A 25,652-nucleotide genomic window follows, 5' to 3' on the forward strand; every position below is an offset into this window, starting at 1 on the left:
ATGACAGAGAAACGCAGCAGAGAGGAAGAGGCGAAGCGAGAGGTTTCACTCTCGCCAAAATCTTTCCAAAATAAGCCCAATGTGTTTCTATTAGCTTTATTTTGGACCTAAACTTGTCGCCTACCTTCCTGCTTTTGGGACAACGACTCCCATTGCTAGGGTGGAGAAATGAGCATCTCGTCATTATATACAAAACTCTGGTTGCTAAAGTGAGTGACTCGTTTTGTCAGTCAGTGTAGCCTACCAAACTGCATCGCTAAGTGTCGTTCATTTGGCTCTCTAATTTGCATAGGCTACTGGTTGGCCTAGGCTTTAGTGGAGATTAGCTGCCGATAAATTATGAAAACATTTGACGAAGATGGTGAATCACTGCAGGAACAACAGAGCCTCATTCTGGTTCAAATATGATAATTAGCACTCACGGAATCCAGGCATTAAAACGGAATTCAAGAATATATATATTATTTTTAGCTTATTGACCTTAGCAGGGATTCAACTAAATGTATTAAATTACATTTGCCCAAGTTTATCATAAAACATGAACAGAATGCATTGCACTCAAAGTAGACCCCTTGACTTCTTCCACATTTTGTTAAGCCTTACTCTTAAATGGATTAAATAGTTGTTTTCCCCTTATCTACACACAATACCCCATAATGACAAAGCAAAAAAATTTTTTTTAGAAATGTTTCATTATTACATTTACATAAGTATTCAGACCCTTTATTCAGTATTTTGTTGAAGCACCTTTGGAAGCGATTACAGCCTGGAGTCTTCTTGGGTATGACACTACACGCTTGGCACAACTTTATTTGGGGAGTTTCTCCCATTCTTCTTTGCAGATCCTCAAGAGCTGTCAGGTTGGATGGGGAGCGTTGCTGCACAGCTATTTTCAGGTCTCTCCAGAGATTTTGGATAGGGTTCAAGTCCGGGCTCTGGCTGGGCCACTCAAGGACATTCAGAGACTTGTCCCGAAGCCACTCCTGCACTGTCTCGGCTGTGTGCTTAGGGTCGTTGTCCTGTTGGAAGGTGAACCTTCCCCACCAGTCTGAGGTCCTGAGCCCTCTGGAGCAGGTTAATTGAGGATCTCTGTACTTTGCTCTGTTCACCTATCCCTCGATCCTGACTAGTCTCTCAGTCCCTGCCGCTGACACACATCCCCACAGCATGATGCTGTCACCATCACGCTTCACCGTAGGAATGGTGCCAGGTTTCCTCCAGACGTGACGCTTGGCATTCAGGCCAAAGAGATCTTGGTTTCATCAGACCAGAGAATCTTGTTTCTCATGGTCTGATCAAATCAAATCTTATTTGTTACATGCTCCGAATACAAAGGGTGTAGACCTTACCGTGAAATGCTTACTTACAAGCCCTTAACCAACAACGGAGTTTTTGTACATGTAGGTAGGGGTAAAGTGATAAACAGCGAGTAGCAGCAGTGTAAAAACAATGTAAATAGTCCGGTGGCCATTTGATTAATTGTTCAGCAGTCTTATGGCTTGGGGGGTAGAAGCTGTTAAGGACCGCTTGCCGTGCAGTAGCAGAGTGAACAGTCTATGACTTGGGTGACTCGAGTCTGACAATTTTTGGGCCTTCCTCCGACACCGCCTAGTATATAACTCCTGGATTGCAGGAAGCCCCAGTGATGTACTGGGTTGTTCGCACTACCCTCTGTAGCGCCTTAGGGTCAGATGCCAAGCAGTGGTCAGGATACTCTCGATGGTGCAGCTGTAGAACTTTTGAGGATCTGGGGAGGTGTTGCCATGCCCTCTTCACAACTGTCTTGGTGTGTTTGGACTATGATAGTTTGTTGGTGATGTGGCCACCAAGGAACTTGAAGCTCTCAACACGCTCCACTACATCCCCATCGATGTGAATGGGGCGTGTTCAGTCCTCCATTTCCTGTAGTCCACGATCAGCTCCTTTGTCTTAGTCACATTGAGGGTGAGGTTGTTGTCCTGGAACCACACTGCCAGGTCTCTGACCGTCTCCCTACAGGCTGTCTCATCGTTGTCGGTGATCAGGCCTACCACTGTTGGGTCACCAGCAAACTTAATGATGGTGTTGGAGTCGTGCCTGGCCACATAGTCGTGGGTGAACAGGGAGTACAGGAGGGGACTAAGCACTTACCCATGAGGGGCCCCAGTGTTGAGGATCAGCGTGGCAGAGGTGTTGTCTACCCTTATCTCCTGGGGGTGGCCCGTCAGGAAGTCCAGGATCCAGTTGCAGAGGGAGGTGTTTAGTCCCAGGGTCCTTAGCTTTGTGGGCACAATGTCGTCGAACACAGAGCTGTAGTCAATGAACAGCCTTCTCACATAGGTGGTCCTTTTGTCCAGGTGGAAAAGGGCAGTGTGGAGTGCGATTGTGTCATCTGTGGATCTGTTGGGGCGGTATGCGAATTGGAGTGGGTCTAGGGTTTCCGGGATGATGGTGTTGATGTGAGCCATGACCAGCCTTTCAAAGCATTTCATGGCTACAGAAGTGAGTGCTATGGGGCGGTAGTCATTTAGGCAGGTTACCTTTGCTTTCTTGGGCACAGAGACTAGGGTGGTATGCTTGAAACATGTAGGCATTACAGACTCGGTCAGGGAGAGGTTGAAAATGTCAGTGAAGACACTTGCCAGTTGGTCCGCGCATGCTCCGAGTAGACGTCCTAGTAATCCCTCTGGCCCGGCGGCCTTGTGAATGTTGACCTGTTTAAAAAGGTCTTGCTTACGTCGGCTATGGAGAAGGTAATCACACAGTCGTCTGGAACAGCCGGTGCTCTCATGCATGCTTAAGTGTTGCATGCCTCGAAGTGAGCATAAAAAAAAGGCATTTAGCTCGGCTGGTAGGCTCGCGTTGAAGTCTGTACATTTCTGTCTTTTCTTGACGCAAATTATGGATTTGGGCCTGGTCTCGAGGAAGCAGTATATTCTTCACATCAGCTGCATCAGACTTTATTAAATAAATAAATATTTGCCAAGTTCGAGGTGAGTAATTGCTGTTCTGATATCCAGAAGCTCTTTTCGGTCATAAGAGATGGTAGAAGCAACATTACGTACAAAATAAGTTACAATGCGAAAAAAAACTAAATAGCATAGTCGGTTAGGAGCCCGTAAAACTGCAGCCATTACCTCCGGCGCCATTATCTGATAGTCCTTTAGTTGCCTTTTGGCAAACTCCAAACGGGCTGTCATGTGTATTTTACTGAGGAGTGGCTTCCTTCTGGCCACTACCATAAAGGCCTGATTAGTGGAGTGCTGCAGAGATGGTTGTCCTTCTTTAAGGTTCTCTCTCCAAAGAGGAACTCTGGAGCTCTGTTTGAGTGACCATCAGGTTCTTGGTCACCACCCTGACCAAGGCCCTTCTCCCCCGATTGCTCAGTTGGGCCGGGCAACTCCAATCAAGTCATAGAAACATCAAGGATGATCAATGGAAACAGGATGCACCGGAGTTCAATTTCGAGTCTCATAGCAAAGGGTCTGAATGCTTACAGTACCAGTCAAAAGTTGACACACCTACTCATTCAAGGGTTTTTATTTATTTTTTACATTGTAGAATAGTGAAGACAAATTACGAAAACACACATGGAATCATGTAGTAACCAAAAAAAGTGTTTAACAAAACAAAATATACTTTTATATTTGAGATTCTTCAAAGTAGCCACCCTTTGCCTTGACAGCTTTGTACACTCTTGGCCTTTTCTCAACCAGCTTCACCTGGTTGAGAAACCAGCTTCACCTGGTTCCTTGAATTCTAAATAAATCACTGACAGTGTCACCAGCAACGCACCCCCACGCTTCACGGTGGGAACCACACATGCGGAGATCATCCGTTCAGCTACTCTACGTCTCACAAAGACACGGTGGTTGGACTAAAAGGTCAGATTTCCACCATCTAATGTCCATTGCTCGTGTTTCTTAGCCCAAGCAAGTCTCTTATTGGTCTCCTTTTCGACCATGAAGGCCTGATTCACGTAGTGTCCTCTGAACAGTTGATGTGTCTGTTACTAGAACTCTGAAGCATTTATTTGTGCTGCAATTTCTGGAGGCTGGTAACTAAGGAACTTTTCCTCTGCAGCAGAGGTAACTCTGGGTCTTCCTTTCCTGTGGCGGTCCTTGTCATAGCGCTTGATGATTTTTGCGACTGTACTTGAAGAAACGTTCAAAGTTCTTGAAATGTTCCGGATTGATTGACCTTCATGTCTTAAAGTAATGATGGATTGTCATTTCTCTTTGCTTATTTGAGCTGTTCTTACCATAATATGGACTTGGTATTTTACCAAATAGGGCTACCTTCTATATACCACCCCTAACTTGTCAAAACACAACTGATTGGCTCTAACGCATTAAGGAAATAAATTCAACAAATTAACTTTTAACAAGGCACACCTGTTACTTGAAATACATTCCAGGTGACTACCTTATGAAGTTGGTTGAGAGAATGCAAAGCTGTCATCAAGGCAAAGGGTGGCTACTATCTCAAATATAACATATATTTTGATTTGTTTAACACTTTTTTTGGTTACTACATGACTCAGTGTGTTATTTTATAGTTTGTTTTCACTATTATTCTACAATGTAGAAAATAGTAAAAATAAAGAAAAACCCTTGAATGTATAGGTGTGTCCAAACTTTTGACAGGTATTGTGTGTAAATAAGGTATGTTTTTATTTTTAATACATTTGCAAACATTTCTGAAAACCTGTTTTTGCTTTGTCATTATGGGGTATTGTGTGTAGATTGAAAAAAATTCAATTCATACAGTTTGTATCTTTTAGAGACTCCATCCGTAATATAGTACGCTTACCATAGTTGGGTTTTAGTCCAGAGAAACTGGAGAAATGATCCAGGTCCTCAATAAGAGGATGTAAAATGTAGCCCAGTGTAGGTAGGCCATTGCAAGTTTTAGGTGTCAAAAAAAATGCTCCAAAAATTCTAACCCATGCAAAGACCTTTAAAAGGAAGAGTGGTTCTCAAATTCCTGGAGAGTGAGTAGTAGTGGTGCTGTTGGTAAGTGACAAGCCTCAGCATGCCTTACTTACCCATCGATGGTGAGCAGCTCAAAGGGAGCCTGTTTGTCACACACAGGGCAGGTCCACGTGGGCTTCTTCTCATTCATTTGCAGGAAGTAGATGGCATCGAAACACTGCAAGTGGGCACAGGTGAGCACCCGACACGGCACTCCAATCCGCATCTTCACTAGCTGAGAGGAGGAAGAGGAAAAGGAGGTATGTTATGAGCATTAGGCTGTAGACAAATGGTGGGTGGTAGCCTGTTCCTCGTGTTGTGGTTTAGGTCAGTAACAACTGAAAGGTTTGAGACTTGCTCTTTAATAAGAAATGAAAGCATGACTGGGTGGATATGGCTTGTGGTGAGAGTGCAGATCCTCACAGGACAGATGAGGGACACCCGTAGCCCTGTGGTGGCGATCTCGTTCTCTGGATCAAAGCGTAGCTTGTCCTGGACTGGACACAACAGAAAGAAACTAGTTCAACGTCACACAACACAGGTGTAAACATTACTAAAATGCAATAAAGCATGAAAGAGAAAAATGGTGAGGCCACTTACTGCGTTCCCGACAGCGTTCTGCACTCTCCACTGAGCAGTGTTTAAGTTGGCTGAAGAGCTCTGCTGATGTGAAGACCCGCACTAAATACACTGCCACCGAGTAGCGCTGCACAGGACGAGAGGACATGAGTGAGCACTGAACAGAATGAACACACTGGAAATAGCAGCAGATATCATCTGAAGCTGTCAACATTTAGACAGCTGCCAAAAACAACCACACCATTTCAAATACTTGCCATGGAAATGAATCAAAACAGCTTGCAATTACATTGCGTACATCACAGAGTTTACTTTAGATGTGCAAAAGGCATCGCCTCTTGGCAAGGTTCTAAAATAACAATGTAAAGTTTCAACCAGAGACTGACCTTGCCGAAGTTGCCCCATGTGACAGTGGCCCGGTTGGTGGCAGTGGAGAGGTGTAACCAGGGTGTGATGTTGACTGGGCGACAGGGACGACGCGGTTCCACACCTGGCTTATTAGACGGATAGTAACCCTGTGCAGAACAAATATAGACATGTTTAGCAACCAAGATATTGGCATTTTCTTCTGATTTGTTGGTTGGTTTGTTTGCCTGAGGGCATGGGATTCACCAGCTTGACTACTTACTGGTACATGACAGTAGGACTGGTTGACTTTGACAGCAATATTGGGAGGGTACTGATCTTCCTGGACACCGATGGAGTCTGTATAACAGATTCTGTAAAGGATCATAGCAACAGCACAGGAGGTTATCAATGGTTATCAGTGTTAGATGGCAACATATGTAATCCTCTTAAACACAGCCATTCAGCCAATGGTTGTGGTGGTCAGATTTGTCATTCAATACACACATAAAATGTACACTGTTTTGTTGGGACTTGATAAAGTTGATAAAGGACACAGTAGAGGAAACTGTATAATCGTCTGTAAACTTTCTAAATGTCGACAGAACAAAATACAATAGACGGATGAATAATTTTTCTAATCTGTGAAATAGACCATGTGACAAATACAGTAGAAATGCTTTGATGCACATTTTTTGATAGAATAACCATGTTGCAGTCAAGAAATGCTACACTATATATACACAAAGGTATGTGGACACCCCTTCAAATGATTGGATTTTGAAATTTCAGCCAAAATCGTTGCTGACAAGTGAATATGGCAGAGCAGCCACACAAGCCTAAGATCACTATGCGCAATGCCAAGCATCGGCTGGAGTGGTCTAAAGCTCAACCACCATTGGTCTCTAGAGCAGTGGAAACACGTTCTCTGGAGTGATGAATCACGCTTCACCATCTGGCAGTCCAATGGATGAATCTGGGTTTGGCGTATGCCAGGAGAACGCTACCTGCCCCAATGCATAGTGCCAATTGTAAAGTTGGGTGGTGGAGGAGGAATAATGGTCTGGGGCTGTTTTTCATGGTTCGGGCTAGACCTCTTAGTTCCAGTGAAGGGAAATCTTAATGCTACAGCATACAATTACATTCTAGACGATTCGGTGCTTCCAACTTTGTGGCAATGCCCTCATGCACAAAGCGAGGTCCATACAGAAATAGCTTGTCAAGATCAGTGTGGAAGAACTTAACTGGCCTGCTCAGAGTCCTGACCTCAACCCCATTGAACACCTTTGGGATGAATTGGAACGCCGATTGCGAGCCAGGCCTAACCGCCCAACCTCACTAATGCTCATGGCTAAATGGAACAAGTCCCCGCAGCAATTTTTCAACATCTAGTGGAAAGCCTTCCCAGAAGAGTGAAGGCTGTTATAGCAGCAAAGGGGGGACCAACTCCATATTAATGCCCATGATTTTGGAATGAGCTGTTGGAAAAGCATTCACACTGCAGTGTATTAGGCTATATATTAAAAAAAGCTATGATGAACTTCACAGGATGGTGAAAGTGCACGAGCTTGATGCGCCAGAGTGGCGCAGCAGTCTAAAACACTGCATCTCAGTGCTTGAGGCGTCACTACAGACACCCTGGTTCGAATCCAGGCTGTTTCACAACCGGCCATGATTGGGAGTCCCATAGGGCGGCACACAATTGGCCCAGCATCATCCAGGTTTGGCCGTCGTTGTAAATAAGAATGTTCTTAACCGACTTGCCTAGTTAAATAAAAAAGGTACAAATTATTATTATTATTATTTTTAAATGCTCCTTTCCAATAAAGAGGGCCTTAAATGTTATGCTGTTAGCATGATGACTGATGCTTGACTGTCAATTGACAAATAAAATAAAACTCACTGATCCACAATCTCATAATGAAGCCTACCCTCTATGCTGCATCTGCAAGCTGTTGGCTGGAGCACATGTGCCAAGACCAAAGTGGGCACACTTGCAGTGTATTGCAGACTTTTGTGCCAAAACCATCTAAAATGTGTTCTTGCATATTCCAACTCCCCCTGAGACACCCATAGGGAATGGGATCATGCCACAGTCACCATTGTCCACCGCCCCTGGAGCAATTGGGGTTAAGTGCGTTGCTCAAGGGCACAGCAACAGATTTTTCACCTTGTGGGCTCTGGGACTCAAACCAGCGACCTTTCAGTGACTGGTCCAATTCTCTAATCTCAAGGCTACCAAGAAGACAATTTCATGGAAAACCACTACTGCAGGTAAAATGTGCATAATTTTTGTTTGAATGTTAGTATATTCACTTGAATATGGTTGAACAAATTGATGGAAGCCTAGCTATTCTGATCTAGAATAGGCTTGAACTGTATGTACCGGAAATTACCTATGCAATTGTGGGATTGGTGTGCTGTTATGTGTAGAACAGTTGAGAACGCTTGTAAACTCACCTAAGAACCACCTGGATTGCCTTCATTCCTGGTCGAAGCTCACTAACACAACAAAGGAGGGAATGTTATGGTACCCATTCAAAGTCACAAGCAGTAGAATAAGACAGTTAACTTGAATTAAAGTGTTATACTCACGTTGAGTTTCTGACTTGGTCCGCTTGGCTCTGTGTTAATTCAAATATGCATTGACTGTCCTGCAGTTTCTCACTGTTCTGGGCAACTACAAGGACAGATGCAGAAGAAAAGAGATACATACACATACCATAACTTCACTATGCTTCGCAATGTTCAAAATGTCCTTAGTACTTCTCATTGTAATGTCATGTTTCTGTCATTAATATACAATGTCTTTGGAATGTATTCAGACCCCTTAACTTTTTCAACATTGTTAGGTTACAGACTTTTCTCATCAATCTACACTCAATACCCATAAGGACAAAGCAAATACAGTATTTTAGAAAGGTTTGCTAATTTATAAAATTTTTAAAATGGAAATATCACATTTACATAGGTATTCAGACCCTTTACTCAGTATTTTGTTGAAGTGACTTTGGCAGTGATTACAACCTCGAGTCTTCTTGGTTATGACGCTACAAGCTTGGCACACCTTATTTGGGGAGTTTCTCCCATTCTTTTCTGCAAATCCTCTCAAACTCTGTCAAGTTGGATGGAGAGTGTTGCTGCACAGCTATTTTCAGGTCTCTCCAGAGATGTTCGATCGGGTTCAAGTCCAGGCTCTGGGCCACTCACAAGGACATTCAGAGACTTGTCCCGAAGCCACCCCTGCATTGTCTTGGCTGTGTGCTTAGGGTCGTTGTCCTGTTGGAAGGTGAACCTTCCCCCCCAGTCTGAGGTTCTGAGCACTTTGGAGTAGGTTCATTGAGGATCTCTGTACTTTGCTCTGTTCACCTTTCCCTCGATCCTGACTAGTCTCCCAGTCCCTGCCGCTGAAAAACATCCCCACAGTATGATGCTGCCACCACCATGCTTCACCGTAGGGATGGGGCCAGGTTTCCTCCAGAAGTGACGCTTGCCATTCAGGCCAAAGAGTTCAATCTTGGTTTCATCAGAACAGAAAATATTGTTTCTCATGGTCTGAGAGTCTTCAGGTGCCTTTTGGCAAACTCCAAGTGGGCTGTCATATGTCTTTTACTGAGGAGTGTCTTCTGTTTGGCCACTCTACCATAAAGGCCTGATTGGTCGAGTGCTGCAGAGATGGGAGAAACTTCCATAAGGACAACCATCTCCACAGAGGAACTCTAGAGCTGTGTCAGAGTGACCATCGGGTTCTTGGTCACCTCCCTGACCAAGGCCCTTCTCCCCCGATTGCTGTTTGGCCGGGTGGTTCTCTAGGAAGAATCTTGGTGGTTCCAAACTTCCTCCATTTAAGAATGATGGCCACTGTGTTCTTAGGGACCTTCAATACCTCAGAATTGTTTTGGTTCCCTTCCCCAAATCTGTGCCTCAACACAATCCTGTTCGATTGGGTTCCTTTGACCTCATGTCTTGGGTTTTTCTCTGATATGCACTGTCAAATGTGGGACCTTACATAGACAGGTGTGTGCCTTTCCAAATCATGTCCAATCAATTGAATTTACCACAGGTGGGTTCCAATCAAGTTGTAGAAACATCAAGGATGATCAATGGAAACAGGATGCACCTGAGCTCAATTTCGAGTCTCATAGCAAAGTGTCTGAATACATATGTAAAAAAAAAGTGTGTTTTTTAAATATTTTTAATACATTTGCAACAATTTCTAATCCTGTTTTCACTTGTCATTATGGGGTATTGTGTGTAGATTGCTGAGGATTTTTGATGTATTTAACACATTTTAGAATAAGGCTGTAACATAAAATGTGGAAAAGGTCATGGGGTCTGAATACTTTCCAAAGGCACTGTATGTGTCGGGCCAGGTTTTTTTACTGACTATAAGAGATGACCAGGAACTTTTTGACCTCTACAAGGACTTGACTAGACCGAAAGCCCTCTACATCTCACTGACAAAAATCACTCACTTAGCTCTGTTGGTGGCAACAGCGTCTCCAGAGTTTGGTAGAAGGGCAGCGACGCCAGCTTGACCTCAGCCGCAGGTGTGGAGGACAGCTTGGGGATGCCGTTGAGGTAGTCTGTGCCCTGAGTGCCTGTGGGGGACGAGCTGAGGGAGGAGTAGGCCACCGGGACCCCCTCCGGGCGCCGAGCAGCCAGCCAACCCGACGCCTTGGGGAAGCGTGACTCGTACAGCTGCCGCACGTTCTTCAGCAGCTCTGGGCTGTACTCTGTCTGCACCAGCCTCAGTGCCCGTCCCACCAGGTCATGCTTTAGACCGCTCTTACTGCGGCCCATGGAGGCCAGCAGCGTCTGCAGGTCAGAGACCCGGAAACTCTTCACCATGTTCTGAAGGGAAGACACAAAGGAGAGAGTGATAGAAAGAAAAGGGGAAGTTTTGGATTACCATCTGGATTCCTTGAGCTAGGCAAGTGCCAATAACTTAAAAAGGTAGCCTACACTACAGTTACTCAACCCTGCACATTAAGAGGCTGCTGCCCTATGTACATGAAATCACTGATCACTTTAATAACGTTTTACTCATTTCATATGTACAGTTGAAGTTGGAAGTTTACATATACCTGAGCCAAATACATTTAAACTCAGTTTCACAATTCCTGACATTTAACCATAGTAAAAATTCCCTGTCCTAGGTCAGTTAGGATCACCACCTTATTTAAGAATGTGAAATGTCAGAATAACAGTAGCGAGAATGATTTATTTCAGCTTTTATTTCTTTCATCACATTCCCAGTGGGTCAGAAGTTTACATACACTCAATTAATATTTGGTAGCATTGCCTTTAAAAATTGTGTCAAACATTTTGGCTAGCATTCCACAAGCTTCCCACAATAAGTTGGGTGAATTTTGGCCCATTCCTCCCAACATAGCTGGTGTAACTGAGTCAGGTTTGTAGGCCTCCTTGCTCAAACAAGCTTTTTCAGTTCTGCCCACACATTTTCTATAGGATTGAGGTCAGAGCTTTGTGATGGCCACTCCAATACCTTGACTTTGTTGTCCTTAAACCATTTTGTCACTACTTTGGAAGTATTCTTGGGGTTATTGTCTATTTGGAAGATCCATTTGCAACCAAGCTTTAACTTCCTGACTGATGTCTTGAGAAGTTGCTTCAATATATCCACATAATTTTCTTTCATGATGCCATCTACTTTGTGAAGTGCACCAGTCCCTCCTGGAGCAAAGCACCCCCACAACATGATGCTGCCACCCCCGTGCTTCCCAGTTGGGATGATGTTCTTCGGCTTGCAAGCCTTCCCCTTTTTCCTCCAAACATAATGATGGCCCTTATGGCCAAACAGTTACATTTTTGTTTCATCAGACCAGAGGGCATTTCTCCAAAAAGTGAGATTTTTGTCCCCATGTGTAGTTGCAAACCGTAGGTTGGCTTTTTTATGACGGTTTTGGAGCAGTGGCTTCTTCCTTGCTGAGCGGCCTTTCAGGTTATGTCGATACAGGACTCGTTTTACTGTGGATATAGATACTTCTGTACCCGTTTCCTCCAGCATCTTCACATGGTCCTTTGCTGTTGTTCTGGGATTGATTTGCACTTTTCGCACCAAAGTACGTTCATCTCTAGGAGACACAAGTCTCCTTCCTGAGCAGTATGACAGCTGCGTGGTCCCATGGTGTTGATACTTGCGTACTATTGTTTGTACAGATGAACGTGGTACCTTCAGGCGTTTGGAAATTGCTCCCAAGGATGAACCAAACTTGTGGAGGTCTACAATTTTTTTTCCTGAGGTCTTGGCTGATTTCTTTTGATTTTCCCATGATGTCAAGCAAAGAGGCACTGAGTTTGAAGGTAGGCCTTGAAATACATCCACAGGGACACCTCCAATTGACTCAAATGATGTCAATTCACCTATCAGAAGCTTCTAAAGCCATGACATAATTTTCTGGAATTTTCCAAGCTGTTTAAAGGCACAGTCAACTTAGTGTATGTAAACGTCTGACCCACTGGAATTGTGATACAGTGAATTATAATTGAAATAATCTGTCTGTAAACACGAGCATTTCGCTACACCCGCAATAGCATCTGCTAAATGTGTATTTGACCAATAACATTTGATTTGAAGAGCTGTGCACAGACTTATCTATATAATTACCTGGTATAAAGAATTGAACACTCAGCATGTTAACTAAAATGATTTATGCTAAATTGAAATACACTACATGAACAAAAGTATGTAGACACCTGCTCGTCAAACATCTCATTCCAAAATCATGGGCATTAATATGGAGTTGGTCCTCCCCTTTGCTGCTATAAACAGCCTCCACTCGTCTGGGAAGGCTTTCCACTAGATGTTGGAACATTGCTGCTGCGGGCACTTGATTCCATTAAGCCACAAGAGCATTAGTGAGGTTGTGCGATTAGGCCTGGCTCAGTCAGCATTCCAATTCATACCAAAGGTGTTCGATGGGGTTGAGGTCAGGGTTCTGTGCAGGCCAGTCAAGTCCTTCCACACCGATCGACAAACCATTTCTGTATGGACCTCACTTTGTGCATGGGGGCATTGTCATGCTGAAATAGGAAAGGGCCTTCGCCAAAACTGTTGCCACAAGGTTGGAAGCACAGAATTATCTAGAATGTCATTGTATGCTGTAGCGTTAAGATTTCCCTTCACTGGAACTAAGGGGCCTAGCCTGACCATGAAAAACAGCCCCAGACCATTATTCCTCCTCAAAACTTGATTCATCACTCCAGAGAACGTTTCCACTGTTCCAGAGTCCAATGGCGGTGAGCTTTACACCACTCCAGCAGACGCTTGGCGTTGCGCATGTTGATCTTAGGCTTGTGTGCAGCTGCTCGGCCATGGAAACCCATTTCATTAAGCTCCCGACGAACAGTTCTTGTGCAGACGTTTCTTCCAGAGGCAAACAAGGACTGACAATTTTTATGCTCTACAGCACTCGGCGGTCCAGTTCTGTGAGCTTGTGTGGCCTACCACTTCGCGGCTGAGCCGTTGTTGCTCCTAGACGTTTCCACTTCACAATGACACCCCTCACAGTTGACCGGGCTGCTCTAACAGGGCAGATATTTTACGAACTGACTTGTTGGAAAGTGTGACGGTGCCATTCTAATGCAAATGTTTGTCTATCGAGACTGCATGGCTGTGTGCTTGATTTTATACACCTGGCAGCAACGGTTGTGGCTGAAATAATAGCTGAATCCACTAATTTGAAGGTGTCCACATACACTATATTTACACAAAAGTATCTGTGCACATGCTTCAAGTAATATTTCCCCCCCCTCTAAAATTCAGTAGCATGACCCATGAGGCCCCTTCTGTTCCTAACACCATGCATAGAATATTTTTCCTGCAAACAAAACCTAGACTGCCCCCTCCTTTAAGTAGTGTAGGACAACACCGTTGGTGCATTTGAAGACCCAGCAATGCATATAGCTAGCTAGTTACTATCTACACTGAACAAAAATAAATGCAACATGTACAGTGTTGGTCCCATGTTTCATCAGCTGAAATAAAAGATCCCAGAAATGTTCCATATGCAGAAAATGCTTATTTCTCTCAAATTTTGTGCACATCTCTGTTAGTGAGCATTTCTCCTTTGTCAAGATAATCCATCCACCTGACAGGTGTGCATATCAAGAAGCTGATTAAACAGCATGATTACACAGGTGCACCTTGTGCTGGGGACAATTAAAGGCCACTAAAAATGTACAGTTGTCAACACCACAGATGTCTCATGTTGAGGGAGCATGCAATTGCCAAGCTGACTGCAGCAATGTCCACCAGAGCTGTTGCCAGAGAATTTAATGTTTACTTCTCTGAGAGAAAAAAAATAAACCTGCACACTGCTCTTGATAGCATCAGTGCTCTTTAATAAGCTTTACGTATCAGCCTCAAGCCCTTCAGAGCTTTGTGATTTTTTTTCAATATTTTTTTTTATTAGCACCCTTATGTAGACATAGCTTCACCCACATCCATTCCATGCATCGAATGTGGTTTGAGTCGAGGGAAAAATAAGTAAGTGTTACCAAATATAACATTGTGAATTTCATAAATACTCTAATAAAAGGGTGTACATAAAATATATTAAACACGTCTGTAAAACCACAATGAGGACATCAACCCACCAAGCAAGTTTTCATAAATCATTGGGTACAGCGCAATAAAAACAGAGTAATCTGAAATGGGAGCATTCATTCATTCATGTTCAAAACAGTTCCCAATAAATGACATTAATACGTGCTCCATCACTCATGTTATCTACATGATTAAATGTCCATGTGGATTGTGTTATGTAGGTAAAACCTCTCGTTCTCTCAAACAAAGAATTTGTGAACATATAAGTTAAAAATCAGGAGAAACAACAGGGATTATCCAGTCCCAGTACATTTTAATGACCAAAAATATGACATTTCTGCCTTTAGATTTTGTGGCATAGAGAAAGTCAAGATATCAGACAGGGGAGGTGATATAAATAATACTCTGAGCAAAAGAGAATGTTTTTGGATTTTCACCCTCCAGACATTATTTCCTAGGTGTCTTAATGATGAATGCCAAGTATGTTATGTTGTAAATTTGATCAATTAATGCCCAGATTTCAGATTACTCTGACGTCACACTTTATTTGAATATTTATCAAATGCACATTGTTGTTTTGGTAACACTTATTTTCCCTTGACTCTAACCCCATTCGATGCACGGAACGGATGTGGGTGGAGCCATGTCTACATAATTATATATTTTTTTTAACTCAAAAGCTCTGACGAAGGCCTTGAGGCCAATACGTAAAGCCTCTTAAAGAGAAGTGATACTATCAAGAGAAATGTGTGGGTTTCTTATTTTTTCCCTCATCTTATTCAACTGTTACCATGCACCTTCAAAATAAAAGACAGCTCAGATGTGCGAGTGCCCTTTGAATTTTTTATGTTAATTTCTCTATAATAAACCGCATCCAATGGTGGTACGTCTAACCTGGGTTGCTCCTCTTTTCAGTTCGCTGCAGCTAGCGGCTTGGACGAGCTGCAAAAAAAACACTCAAACTCCACTGTTTTATCTCCATCTCTTCATTCAAAGACTCATTCATGGACACTTACTGACTGTTGTGGCTGCTTCGCGTGATGTATTGTTGTCTCTACCTTCTTGCCCTTTGTGCTGTTGTCTGTACCCAATAATGTTTGTTCCATGTTTTGTGCTGCTGCCATGTTGTTATGTGTTGCTGCCATGCTAGGTTGTTGTCTTAGGTCTCTCTCTTTATGTAGTGTTGTGTGACTTGCCTAGTTAAATAAAAGGTTAAATAAAAAAAATAACCGGCCTCACAACCGCATACCACATGTAACCACGCCAGCCCAGGACCACCACATCTGGCTTCCTCACCTACAGGATCGTCTGAGACCAGCCACCTGGACAGCGGATGAAACTGTGGGTTTGCACAACTGAAGAATTTTGGCACAAATTGTCAGAAACAGTCTCAGAGAAGCTCATCTCCGTGCTTGTCGTCCTCACCTGGGTCTTGACATGACTGCGTTTTGGTGTTGTAACAGAGTTGTGGGCAAACGCTCACCTTCGACGGCCACTGGCACGCTGGAGAAGTATTCACTTCACGGATGAATCCAAGTTTCAACTGTACCGGATAGATGGCATCGTGTGGGTGAACGGTTTGCTGATGTCAACATTGTGAACAGAGAGTCCATGGTGGTGGTGGGGTTATGGTATGAGCTGGCATAAGATAGCCATTGATAAAACGCATTTGTTCGTTGTCTATTTGAATGCACAGAGACACCCTGATAAGATCCTGAGGCCCATTGTCGTGCAATTCATCTGCCGCCATCACCTCGTTTCAGCATGAAATGCACAGCCCCATGTCGCAACGATCTGTACACAATTCCTTGTAACTGAAAAAGGTCCCAGTTTTTCGATGGCCTGCATACTCACCAGACATGTCACCCATTGTGCATGTTTGGGATGCTCTGAATTGACAGCGTGTTCCAGTTCCCGCCAATATCCAGCAACTTCGCAGAGCCATTGAAGAGGAGTGGGACAACTTTCCACAGCCTGAACAACTATATGTGAAGATGTGTCGCTCTGTATGAGGCAAATGGTGGTCACGACTTTACCTTTTCTTTAAGGTATCTGTAACTGACAGATTAATCTGTATTCCCAGTCAAGTGAAATCCATAGATTAGGCTTTATGAATTAATTTTAATTGACTGATTTCCTATATGAACTGTAACTCAGTAAAATATTTGTTGCGTTTATATTTTTGTTCAGTGTAGTTAGAAAAGTCTTGCAAACTAATTACATCAGTCAATCTTATCAATTCGGGTTCATTTCTACAACTCGTGTATCAGGCTTGCAGCGTGTAGAGGTGGACAGCGGCATTGACAATTGCCTTGTCTGACAAGAAGCTAGGCTAGTGGGTAAACTAACGTTAACTCCACTAGCTTTGTTGTTATCCCAACAGTGAAAATACGTCCATTTGACAAGTCAAAGTGCCAGTGGATGGACCGAATGTTCAATGCAATCTCTCGCTTAAACATTGAATGACACAATTTCGCACTGACTCCCTGCTGGCGACTGTTTTTATGGCCTCATCACTCATTTTCCATGTCCCTGCTAGCTAACGTTAGCTAGACGCACTTAGCGGCGAAGAGAAACCAGTTTCAATATAGCTACCAATTAATCAACCATCACTAAGTTAAACCCTTTTATACAGTATTCATGGGAAACCTTTACAGTTTCCCATACTAACCGGCCATCTCCCACGCAGGCCCTTTCCTATCAACCCGGTCGAGCGGATCTCTGCTTACCATCGCTTCCACCAGTTCGCCCGCCATCTTTGTACAGCAGCCCCGCGAGAGGCAGAGCCGAAAGGTAGTCCTTCACCAGTGAGAAGCAGACGGGTCGCTCGCTGCTCGACGCTTCTCTGCTTCCAATCACAGCGCAACCACACTACGAGCTTCAAGGAGTACGTTGAAAGGAGGCGTGTCATCATTGTTTTAAAGTGACAGTACAACTTTTAAAAAACACTCAGAGACAGGCCTCCCATCTATGTAAGGCCTTACTTATAAGAAAACATAACCAGCCACTAAGTAGCCGGACGCTGGAGTTTGCTGAGTTTTATACTATCGAATCAAAGAGGACATGCATTGTGAAAATAATTCAAATTCAAAACAAGAGAAACGCATGACCTGTTAAATGGGGAGGAGCGCATGGCCCCAATCAACTCCTGTCCGAGTGAAAATTCCGCTTCGGGAAATGCAACGAACCATTGGATATCGAATAAATGCTTTATCTATTTTGAACAATAATCTAAATATTCATAGGGAGCCAAGCCAAAATGCAGTACACAGATGTAGTGCACTGAAGGCACATTGGAAGAAAGGTTATACATGCTTCTCGATTTAAAAATGCAGTCCAATGAATAAGAGCAGTCCTGTGTTCGTTTTTTCTCTCCTGATTTCACACCCTCCCCTGGTAATCCATTTCTGGATTTCCAATCTTCTTGATTTGTGCTGAGGAACAGAGATCGTAAACCAAAACCATTTATGTATAAAATCAAATGAAAGGATGATATAAACTCTAATATTTAATCTTTGCATGATTTGACTTTCACCTCAAGTTTGCATTTTAACTGTGATAAGTAACAGACAATTGGAACAATATATATTGTCCCAGCTCTGCTCTATGTAGGCCTACTTTAATACAATTCCTGTTTGCTTTATCATAAATTGTTTGCTTGCACACTTACAAATTTTAGCAAAAATTATATTCACAGGACAGTCAGTGTCTTACAAAACCTCCAGTTCTGTAAAATATCAGCTCCATTTTACAATCAAACAGTGTTGGCTTAAGGTTGATAGGCTACCGCAAGATGTTGATATTGTAAATTAAAATAGAGGTGTATGTTCTCTTGACAATGACATAATTATCTTCAGTATTTTTTTATTACGGAATAATTTCTGTTTAATGATACATTTTACCACATGACTCATTCAGGCTACTTGGATGGTGTAGGCAGGCTGTAGTAGTAGTTCTTCAACTTGGACAGACGAGGGCAATATAGTCCACCGGTGGTTCATTCCTCTCATTCTTGAACAGTCCCAATTCGTCTGGGCATGGACTCTACAAGGTGTCGAAAGTGTTCCACAGGGATGCTGGTCCATGTTGACTCCAATGCTTCCCACTGTTGTGTCAAGTTGGCTGGATATCCTTTGGCACTCACAAGAAACTGTTGAGTGTGAAAAACTCTGCAGCATTGCAGTTCTTGACACAAACCAGTGAGCCAGGCACCTACTACCATATCCAGTTCAAAAGCACTTAAATATTTTGTCATTTCCACTTTGAATGGCATACATACACAATCCATGTCTCAATTGTCTCAAGGCTTAAAAATAATTATTTAAACACTGATTGAAGTGGATTTAGCAAGTGACATCAATAAGGGATCGTAGCTTTCACCTGGATTCACCAGGTCAGTCTATTTAATGGAAAGAGCAGGTGTCCTTAATGTTTTGTATACTCAGTGTATACATTATACACATCATTGGTGTAAAACGGTTTGCATGCCCTACCTTGTTCTATTACAGTAACTACAACCAGAGAGACAGAGGCCAGAGGGTCGACTCCGCTCCAAATCTGTCCTAGTTAAAATAAGCGCTAAGCAGACCGAGGTAGAGTTTTTGTATGGGGGGCAATGAGAGTGTCAAATTTGGTCAAGATAAAAGGGAATTGTTATTTTGATAGATTAGGCGTATTTGATCAAATAGAAGTTTCATATTGCTTAAGTTGTTACAAGTGTACTGATCTGTGCATATGACATTCCGGAATCTTTGAGAATTAATTTTGTATTTTTCGGAATTGTGCCTGTTCACTGTTATGTCTCGAAGATTTCATAACCACATCTTTAATCAATTCAACAATGACGAGACGGGAGACAGGAAACAGGAATTCAGTTCAACCATTTATCTGGAACGTGCTCAACTCAACATACAGTACCAGTCAAAAGTTTGGACACACCTACTCATTCAAGGGTTTTTCTATATTTTTTATATTTTCTACATTGTAGAATAATAGTAAAGACATCAAAACTATGAAATAACTCATATGGAATCATCTAGTAATCAAAAAAGTGTTAAACAAATCAAAATATATTTTATATTTTGAGATGCTTCAAAGTAGCCACCCTTTGCCTTGATGACAGCTTTGCACACCCTTGGCATTCTCTCAACCAGCTTCATGACGCAGTCACCTGGAATGCATTTAAATTAACAGGTGTGCCTTGTTAAAAGTTTATTTGTGGAATTTCTTTCTTCTTAATGCGTTTGAGCTAATCAGTTGTGTTGTGACAAGGTATGGGTGGTATACAGAAGATAGCCCTATTTGGAAAAAGACCAAGTCCATATTATGGCAAGAACAACTCAAGTAAGCAAAGAGAAACCACAGTCCACCATTATTTTAAGACATGAAGGTCAGTCAATCTAGAACATTTCAAAAACTTTGAAAGTTTCATCAAGTGCAGTCTCGAAAACCATCAAGCACTATGATGAAACTTGCTCTCAGAGGACCGCCACATAAGCATTTCGCTACACTCGCAATAACATCTGTTAACCATGTGTATGTGGCCAATAAAATTTGATTTGATTTTATTTGAAAGGAGGACACAGTTACCTCTGCTGCAGAGGATAACTTCATTAGAGTTACCAGCCTCAGAAATCGGCAATTAACTACACCTCAGATTGCACCTCACAGAGTTCAAGTAACAGACACATCTCAACATCAACTGTTCAGAGGAGATTGCGTGAATTTGGCCTTCATGGTCGAATTGCTGCAAGAAAACCACTCCTAAAAGACATCAGTAACCAGAAGAGACATTCCTGGGCCAAGAAACAAGAGAAATGGACATTAGATGGTGGAAATCTGTCCTTTGGTCTGATGAGTCCAAATCGGGTTCCCACCATAAAGCATGGAGGAGGAGGTGTGATGGTGTGTGATTGCTTTGCTGATGACACTGTCAATGATTTATTTAGAATTCAAGGCACACTTAACCAGCATGGATACCATAGCATTCTTCAGTGATACGCCATCCCAACTGGTTTGCACTTAGTGGTACTATCATTTGTTTTTCAACAGGACAATGACCCAACACACCTCCAAGCCGTGTAAGGGCTATTTGACCAAGGAGAGTGATGGAGTGCTGCATCAGATGACTTGGCCTCCACAATCACCCAACCTTAATAAATCTTCTTCAGGATCAGTGTCCCGTCTGCGGGACGGTTGAGCTAATGTAGGCTAATGTGATTAGCATGAGGTTGTAAGAAACCAAAAAATTCCCAGGACATAGACATATCTGAAATGGGCAGAAAGCTTAAATTCTTGTTAATCTAACTGCTCTGTCCAATTTACAGTAGCTATTAGAGTGAAAGAATATCATGCTATTTTCTGAGGAGAGTGCACAATTATGAACTTGAAAATGTATGAACAAACCAATTTGGCACATTTGGGCAGAATTGATACAACATTTTGAATAGATATGCAAGATCTCGCTGGATCACTCTAAAACGTTGCACATACAGGGCTGCCATCTAGTAGCCAAAGTCTAAATTGCGCCTGGGCTAGAATAATTAATTATGCCCTTTCTCCTACATTTCAAAGATGATTGTACAAAATAAATACAAAAAAAGGTTGTCTTTTCTTTCTATTATCTTTTACCAGATCTAATGTGTTATATTATCCTACATTCCTGTCACATTTCCACAAACTTCTAAGTGTTTCCTTTCAAATGTTATCAAAAATATGCATATCTTTGCTTCAGGGCCTGAGCTACAGGCAGTTAGATTTGGGTATGTCATTTTAGGCGAAAATTGAAAAAAAGGGGTGGATCCTTAACCCAATTGAGATGGTTTGGAAATGCACAGAGTGAACCGCAGAGTGAAGAAAAAGCAGCCAACAAGTGCTCAGCGTATGTGGGAACTCCTTCAAGACTGTTGGAAAAGCATTCTTCATTAAACTGGTTGAGAGAATGCCAAGAGTGTGCAAAGCTGCATCAAGGCAAAGGGTAGCTACTTTGAAGAATCTAAAATATCAAATATATTTAGATTTGTTTAATTATGGATGGGTGGCAGTATTGAGTAGCTTGGATGACTGACTTGCCCAGAGTAAACTGCCTGCTACTCACTCCCAGAAGCTAAGATATACATATTATTAGTAGATTTGGATAGAAAACACTCCGAAGTTTCTAAAACTGTTTGAATGATGTCTGTGAGTATAACAGAACTCATATGGCAGGCAAAAACCTGATAAAAAAATCCAACCAGGTAGTGGTTTGTAGTTTTTCAAGTGATTGCCTATCCAAACTACAGTGTCTGTGGGGTAATTTTGCACTTCCTAAGGCTTCCACTAGATGTCAACAGTCTTTAGAACCTTGTTTGAGGCTTCTACTGGGAAGTGGGAGAGAGTAAGAGCTCACTGAGTGAGGGGACTGCCAGCAGGGCATGAGCCTCAGACATGCGAGCTCACATGAGAGGTAGCTCAGTTCCATTGCATTTCTGAAGACAAAGGATTTCTCCGGTTGAAACTTTATTGCAGATTTACGATAAAAACATCCTAAAGATTGATTATATTCACCGTTTGACATGTTTCTACGAACTGTAATAGATTTTTTGTAGTTTTCGTCTGACCTGCGTGTCGTGAATTTGGATTTGTGAACTGAAGGCGCGAATAAAAAGGAAGTATTTGGACATAAACGATGGACTTTATTGAACAAAACAAACATTTATTGTGGAACTGGGATTCCTGGGAGTGCATTCTGATGAAGATCATCAAAGGTAAGTGAATATTTATAATGCTATTTCTGACTATTGTTGACTCCAACATGGCGGATATATTGTATGGCATGTTTTTGTGTCTGAGCGCCGTACTCAGATTATTGCATGGTGTGCTTTTTCGGTAAAGCTTTTTTGAAATCTGACACAGCGGTTGCATTAAGGAGAAGTTTATCTAAAGTTCCATGCATAACATTTGTATTTTCATCAACATTTATGATGAGTATTTCTGTAAATTGATGTGGCTCTGCAAAATCACCGGATGTTTTGGAGGCAAAACATTACTGAACATAACGCGCCAATGTAAACTGAGATTTTTGGATATAAATATGAACTTTATCGAACAAAACATACATGTATTGTGTAACATGAAGTCCTATGAGTGTCATCTGATGAAGATCATTAAAGGTTAGTGATTAACTTTAGCTCTATTTCTGCTTTTTGTGACTCCTCTCTTTGGCTGGAAAATGGCTGTGTTTTTTTGTGTATAGGCGCTGACCTAACATAATCATATGGTATGCTTTCGCCGTAAAGCATTTTTGAAATCAGACACTCTGGCTGGATTAACAAGAAGTAAAGCTTTAAAATTGTGTATAATACTTGTATGTTTGAGGAATTTTAATTATGACATTTTTGTTGTTTTGAATTTGGCGCCCTGCACTTTCACTGGCTGTTGTCATATCGATCCTGCTAACGGGATTCCAGCCATAAGAAGTTAACACTTTTTTGGTTCCATATGATTCCATATGTGTTATTTCATAGTTTTGATGTCTTCACTATTATTCTACAATGTAGAAAATAGTACAAATGAAGAAAAACCCTTGAATGAGTAGTAGTGTCCAAGCTTTTGACTGGTACTGTAATTTAGCCAACAGAAATGTCTCAACAAAATGAAACAAAATACTTGTTGCATAGGCTATTTCAAGAACTGGTTCAGATGATTAAATAGGCCTACAATAATAATAATAACAATTTACAATAATAATAATGACTACACAATTTCTAATAAATACAAAAATAAATAAATGAAAGTTAGAAAATTGCATCAAATCTGAATAACAATTTACACACAGTCCATTTGGCCACAACAACGTTCTTTTCATCTTTGTCCACTAAAATATTAAAACTTTTCCCAGAGGACATTCCCCTTGTCGGCTTCTTTTCACTATACTTTTTACTATACTGTTTCTGCTCTAGCTTTCATCACTTAGATGAAAGTAGCCGAGGCCAAGGCTAATTTTACTCGCTCTCTCTCTTCTCAGCAGCAGACGCACGTGAGGTAGCAGCCAGAACCAGATTCAGCTGGACACAAGCTATACGTTTTATTAAGTTGCAATTGGCTGTCACAGATAACAAGCTCACATAGTTCTCATCACACAAGCACTAAATTAACAGAGGACAGGTCCAATCGGTTCCAGTCGGTAAATCAATTTTAATTGCACATACCCGAGACCGTGGAAATTATATCACACCCGACCAGGTCCGAGACAAAAGTCTGAATTCATGGCCCAGACCTGTTCGGGTCCCGGTTCGGATCTCGGAATTTTGTGTCTGTTGAAACCGTGAAAACCTCTAGTGCATGCCTATCTTTCATAAGGTAATGACAGTCAACCTGACTCTTAACAACAATGTCTTTAGACTGTGGCGTTGACACAGCTGTAGGCATGTGAGTAGCCTGTGTCACAGTCTTGTTTGGGTGCGGCTGAGTCAGTGTCCTGAGAAAGTGACTGTGAGCCTCAACTGTAGGTCAGTGTTTCCCAATCCTGGTCCTCCAGTACCCCCAACAGTACACGTTTGTATTGTAACCCTGGACAAGCACACCTGATTCAACTTGTCAACTACTCATCAAATCAAATCAAATGTTATTAATCACATGCGCCAAATATAACAAATACAACAGGTATTACAGGTCTCTGACAACCTTACATTGAAATGCTTACTTACAAGCCCTTTACCAACAATGCAGTTTTAAGAAAAATAAGTGGTAAGTAAAAAATATATAATAAAAAATAAATATATATATATATATATATATATATAAAAGAATTAAAGAGCAGCAGTAAAATAATAGTTGCGAGGCTATATACAGGGAGTATCGGTACAGAGTCAATGTGCAAGGGCACAGGTTAACTTCTTATGGGTACCTGGGACGGTAATGTCCCACCTGGCCAACATCCGGTGAAATTGTAGAGCGCCAAATTCAAATTAAATTACTATAAATATTTAACTTTCATGAAATCACAAGTGTAATACATCAAAATAAAGCTTAACTTGTTGTTAATCCAGCCGCCGTTTCAGATTTCAAAAAGGCTTTACGGCGAAAGCAAACCATGCGATTATCTGAGAACAGCGCTCAGCACACAAAACATTACATACAGTTACCAGCCAAGTAGATTAGTCACGGAAGTCAGAAATAGCAATAAGATTAATCACTTACCTTTGATGATCTTCGTATGGTTGCACTCACAAGACTCCCAGGTACACAATAAATGTTAGTTTTGTTTGATAAAGTCCCTCTTTATAGCCAAAAACCTACATTTTGTTGGCGCATTTTGTTCAGTAATCCAATGGTTCAAAGGCAGTCAACAGGCAGATGAACCATCCAAATACTATCAGTAAAGTTGTTAGAAACAGGTCAAACGATGTTTATAATCAATTCTCAGGTTGTTTTTAGCCTAAATAATTGACAATATTTCAACCGGACAATAGCGTCGTCAATATAACAGAAAAACAAGAAAGGAGCGCTCTCGGTCGTGCCCAGAAAACAGCTCTGGGAACATCCCACTGTCCACTCACTCAAAGTTGTCATTCTCCCTCATTTTTCAGAATAAAAGCCTGAAACAATGTCTAAAGACTGGTCACAACTAGTGGAAGCCATAGGGAACGGAATCTGGGTCCTATCCCTTTAAATGGTGGATAGGCTTTCATTGGAAAAACAGCCATTTCAAAATAATGGCACTTCCTGGATGGATTTTCCTCAGATTTTCGCCTGCCATTTCAGTTCTGTTGTACTCACAGACATTATTTTAACAGTTTTAGAAACTACAGAGTGTTTTCAATCAAAATCTACCAATTATATGCATATTCTAGCTTCTGGGCCTGAGTAGCAGGCAGCTTACTTTGGGCATGCTTTTCATCCGGAGGTGAAAATAGTGCCCCTTACCCGTGAGGTTAATTGAGGTCATTGAGGTAATATGTACATGTAGGTAGAGGTAAAGTGACTATGCATAGATAATAAAAAGAGAGTAACAGCAGCGTAAAAGGGGGCTCAATGCAAATAGTCTGGGTAGCTATTTGATTAGCTGTTCAGGAGTCTTAGCTCAGTTGGTAGAGCATGGTGTTTGCAACACCAGGGTTGTGGGTTTGATTCCCACGGGGGGCCACCACAGAAAAAAAAAAATATATGAAATTGTATGAAATGTATGCATTCACTACTGTAAGTCGCTCTGGATAAGAGCGTCT

At 42.0% G+C, this 25,652-nt stretch overlaps 1 protein-coding gene across 3 annotated transcripts in view; it reads right to left on the minus strand.

Annotated features, from left to right (window-relative positions):
* LOC115158252 (E3 SUMO-protein ligase PIAS4-A) overlaps nucleotides 1-17,318 on the minus strand; it is a 28,078-nt gene extending 10,760 nt beyond the window's left edge. For 2 of the 3 annotated variants that reach the window (XR_003868649.1, XM_029706979.1), the window contains exons 1-9: nucleotides 17,178-17,318; nucleotides 10,352-10,730; nucleotides 8,472-8,556; nucleotides 8,337-8,378; nucleotides 6,160-6,250; nucleotides 5,918-6,046; nucleotides 5,553-5,658; nucleotides 5,376-5,449; nucleotides 5,027-5,187 (exon numbers count right to left, since the gene is read on the minus strand). Coding sequence is in view for 2 of the 3 variants with exons in the window: in XM_029706979.1 (XP_029562839.1) it covers nucleotides 5,027-5,187; nucleotides 5,376-5,449; nucleotides 5,553-5,658; nucleotides 5,918-6,046; nucleotides 6,160-6,250; nucleotides 8,337-8,378; nucleotides 8,472-8,556; nucleotides 10,352-10,730; nucleotides 17,178-17,204 (1,094 nt within the window). In the remaining variant the exon portion in view is untranslated. Of the gene's footprint in view, nucleotides 1-5,026; nucleotides 5,188-5,375; nucleotides 5,450-5,552; nucleotides 5,659-5,917; nucleotides 6,047-6,159; nucleotides 6,251-8,336; nucleotides 8,379-8,471; nucleotides 8,557-10,351; nucleotides 10,731-17,119 lie in introns of all 3 variants that reach the window. The other variant, XM_029706981.1, reaches the window with a different exon arrangement.
* Between the last annotated feature and the right edge of the window lie 8,334 nt (nucleotides 17,319-25,652).

This window comes from Salmo trutta, chromosome 22 (assembly GCF_901001165.1).
Source record: "Salmo trutta chromosome 22, fSalTru1.1, whole genome shotgun sequence".
Taxonomy (NCBI): Eukaryota; Metazoa; Chordata; class Actinopteri; order Salmoniformes; family Salmonidae; genus Salmo; species Salmo trutta.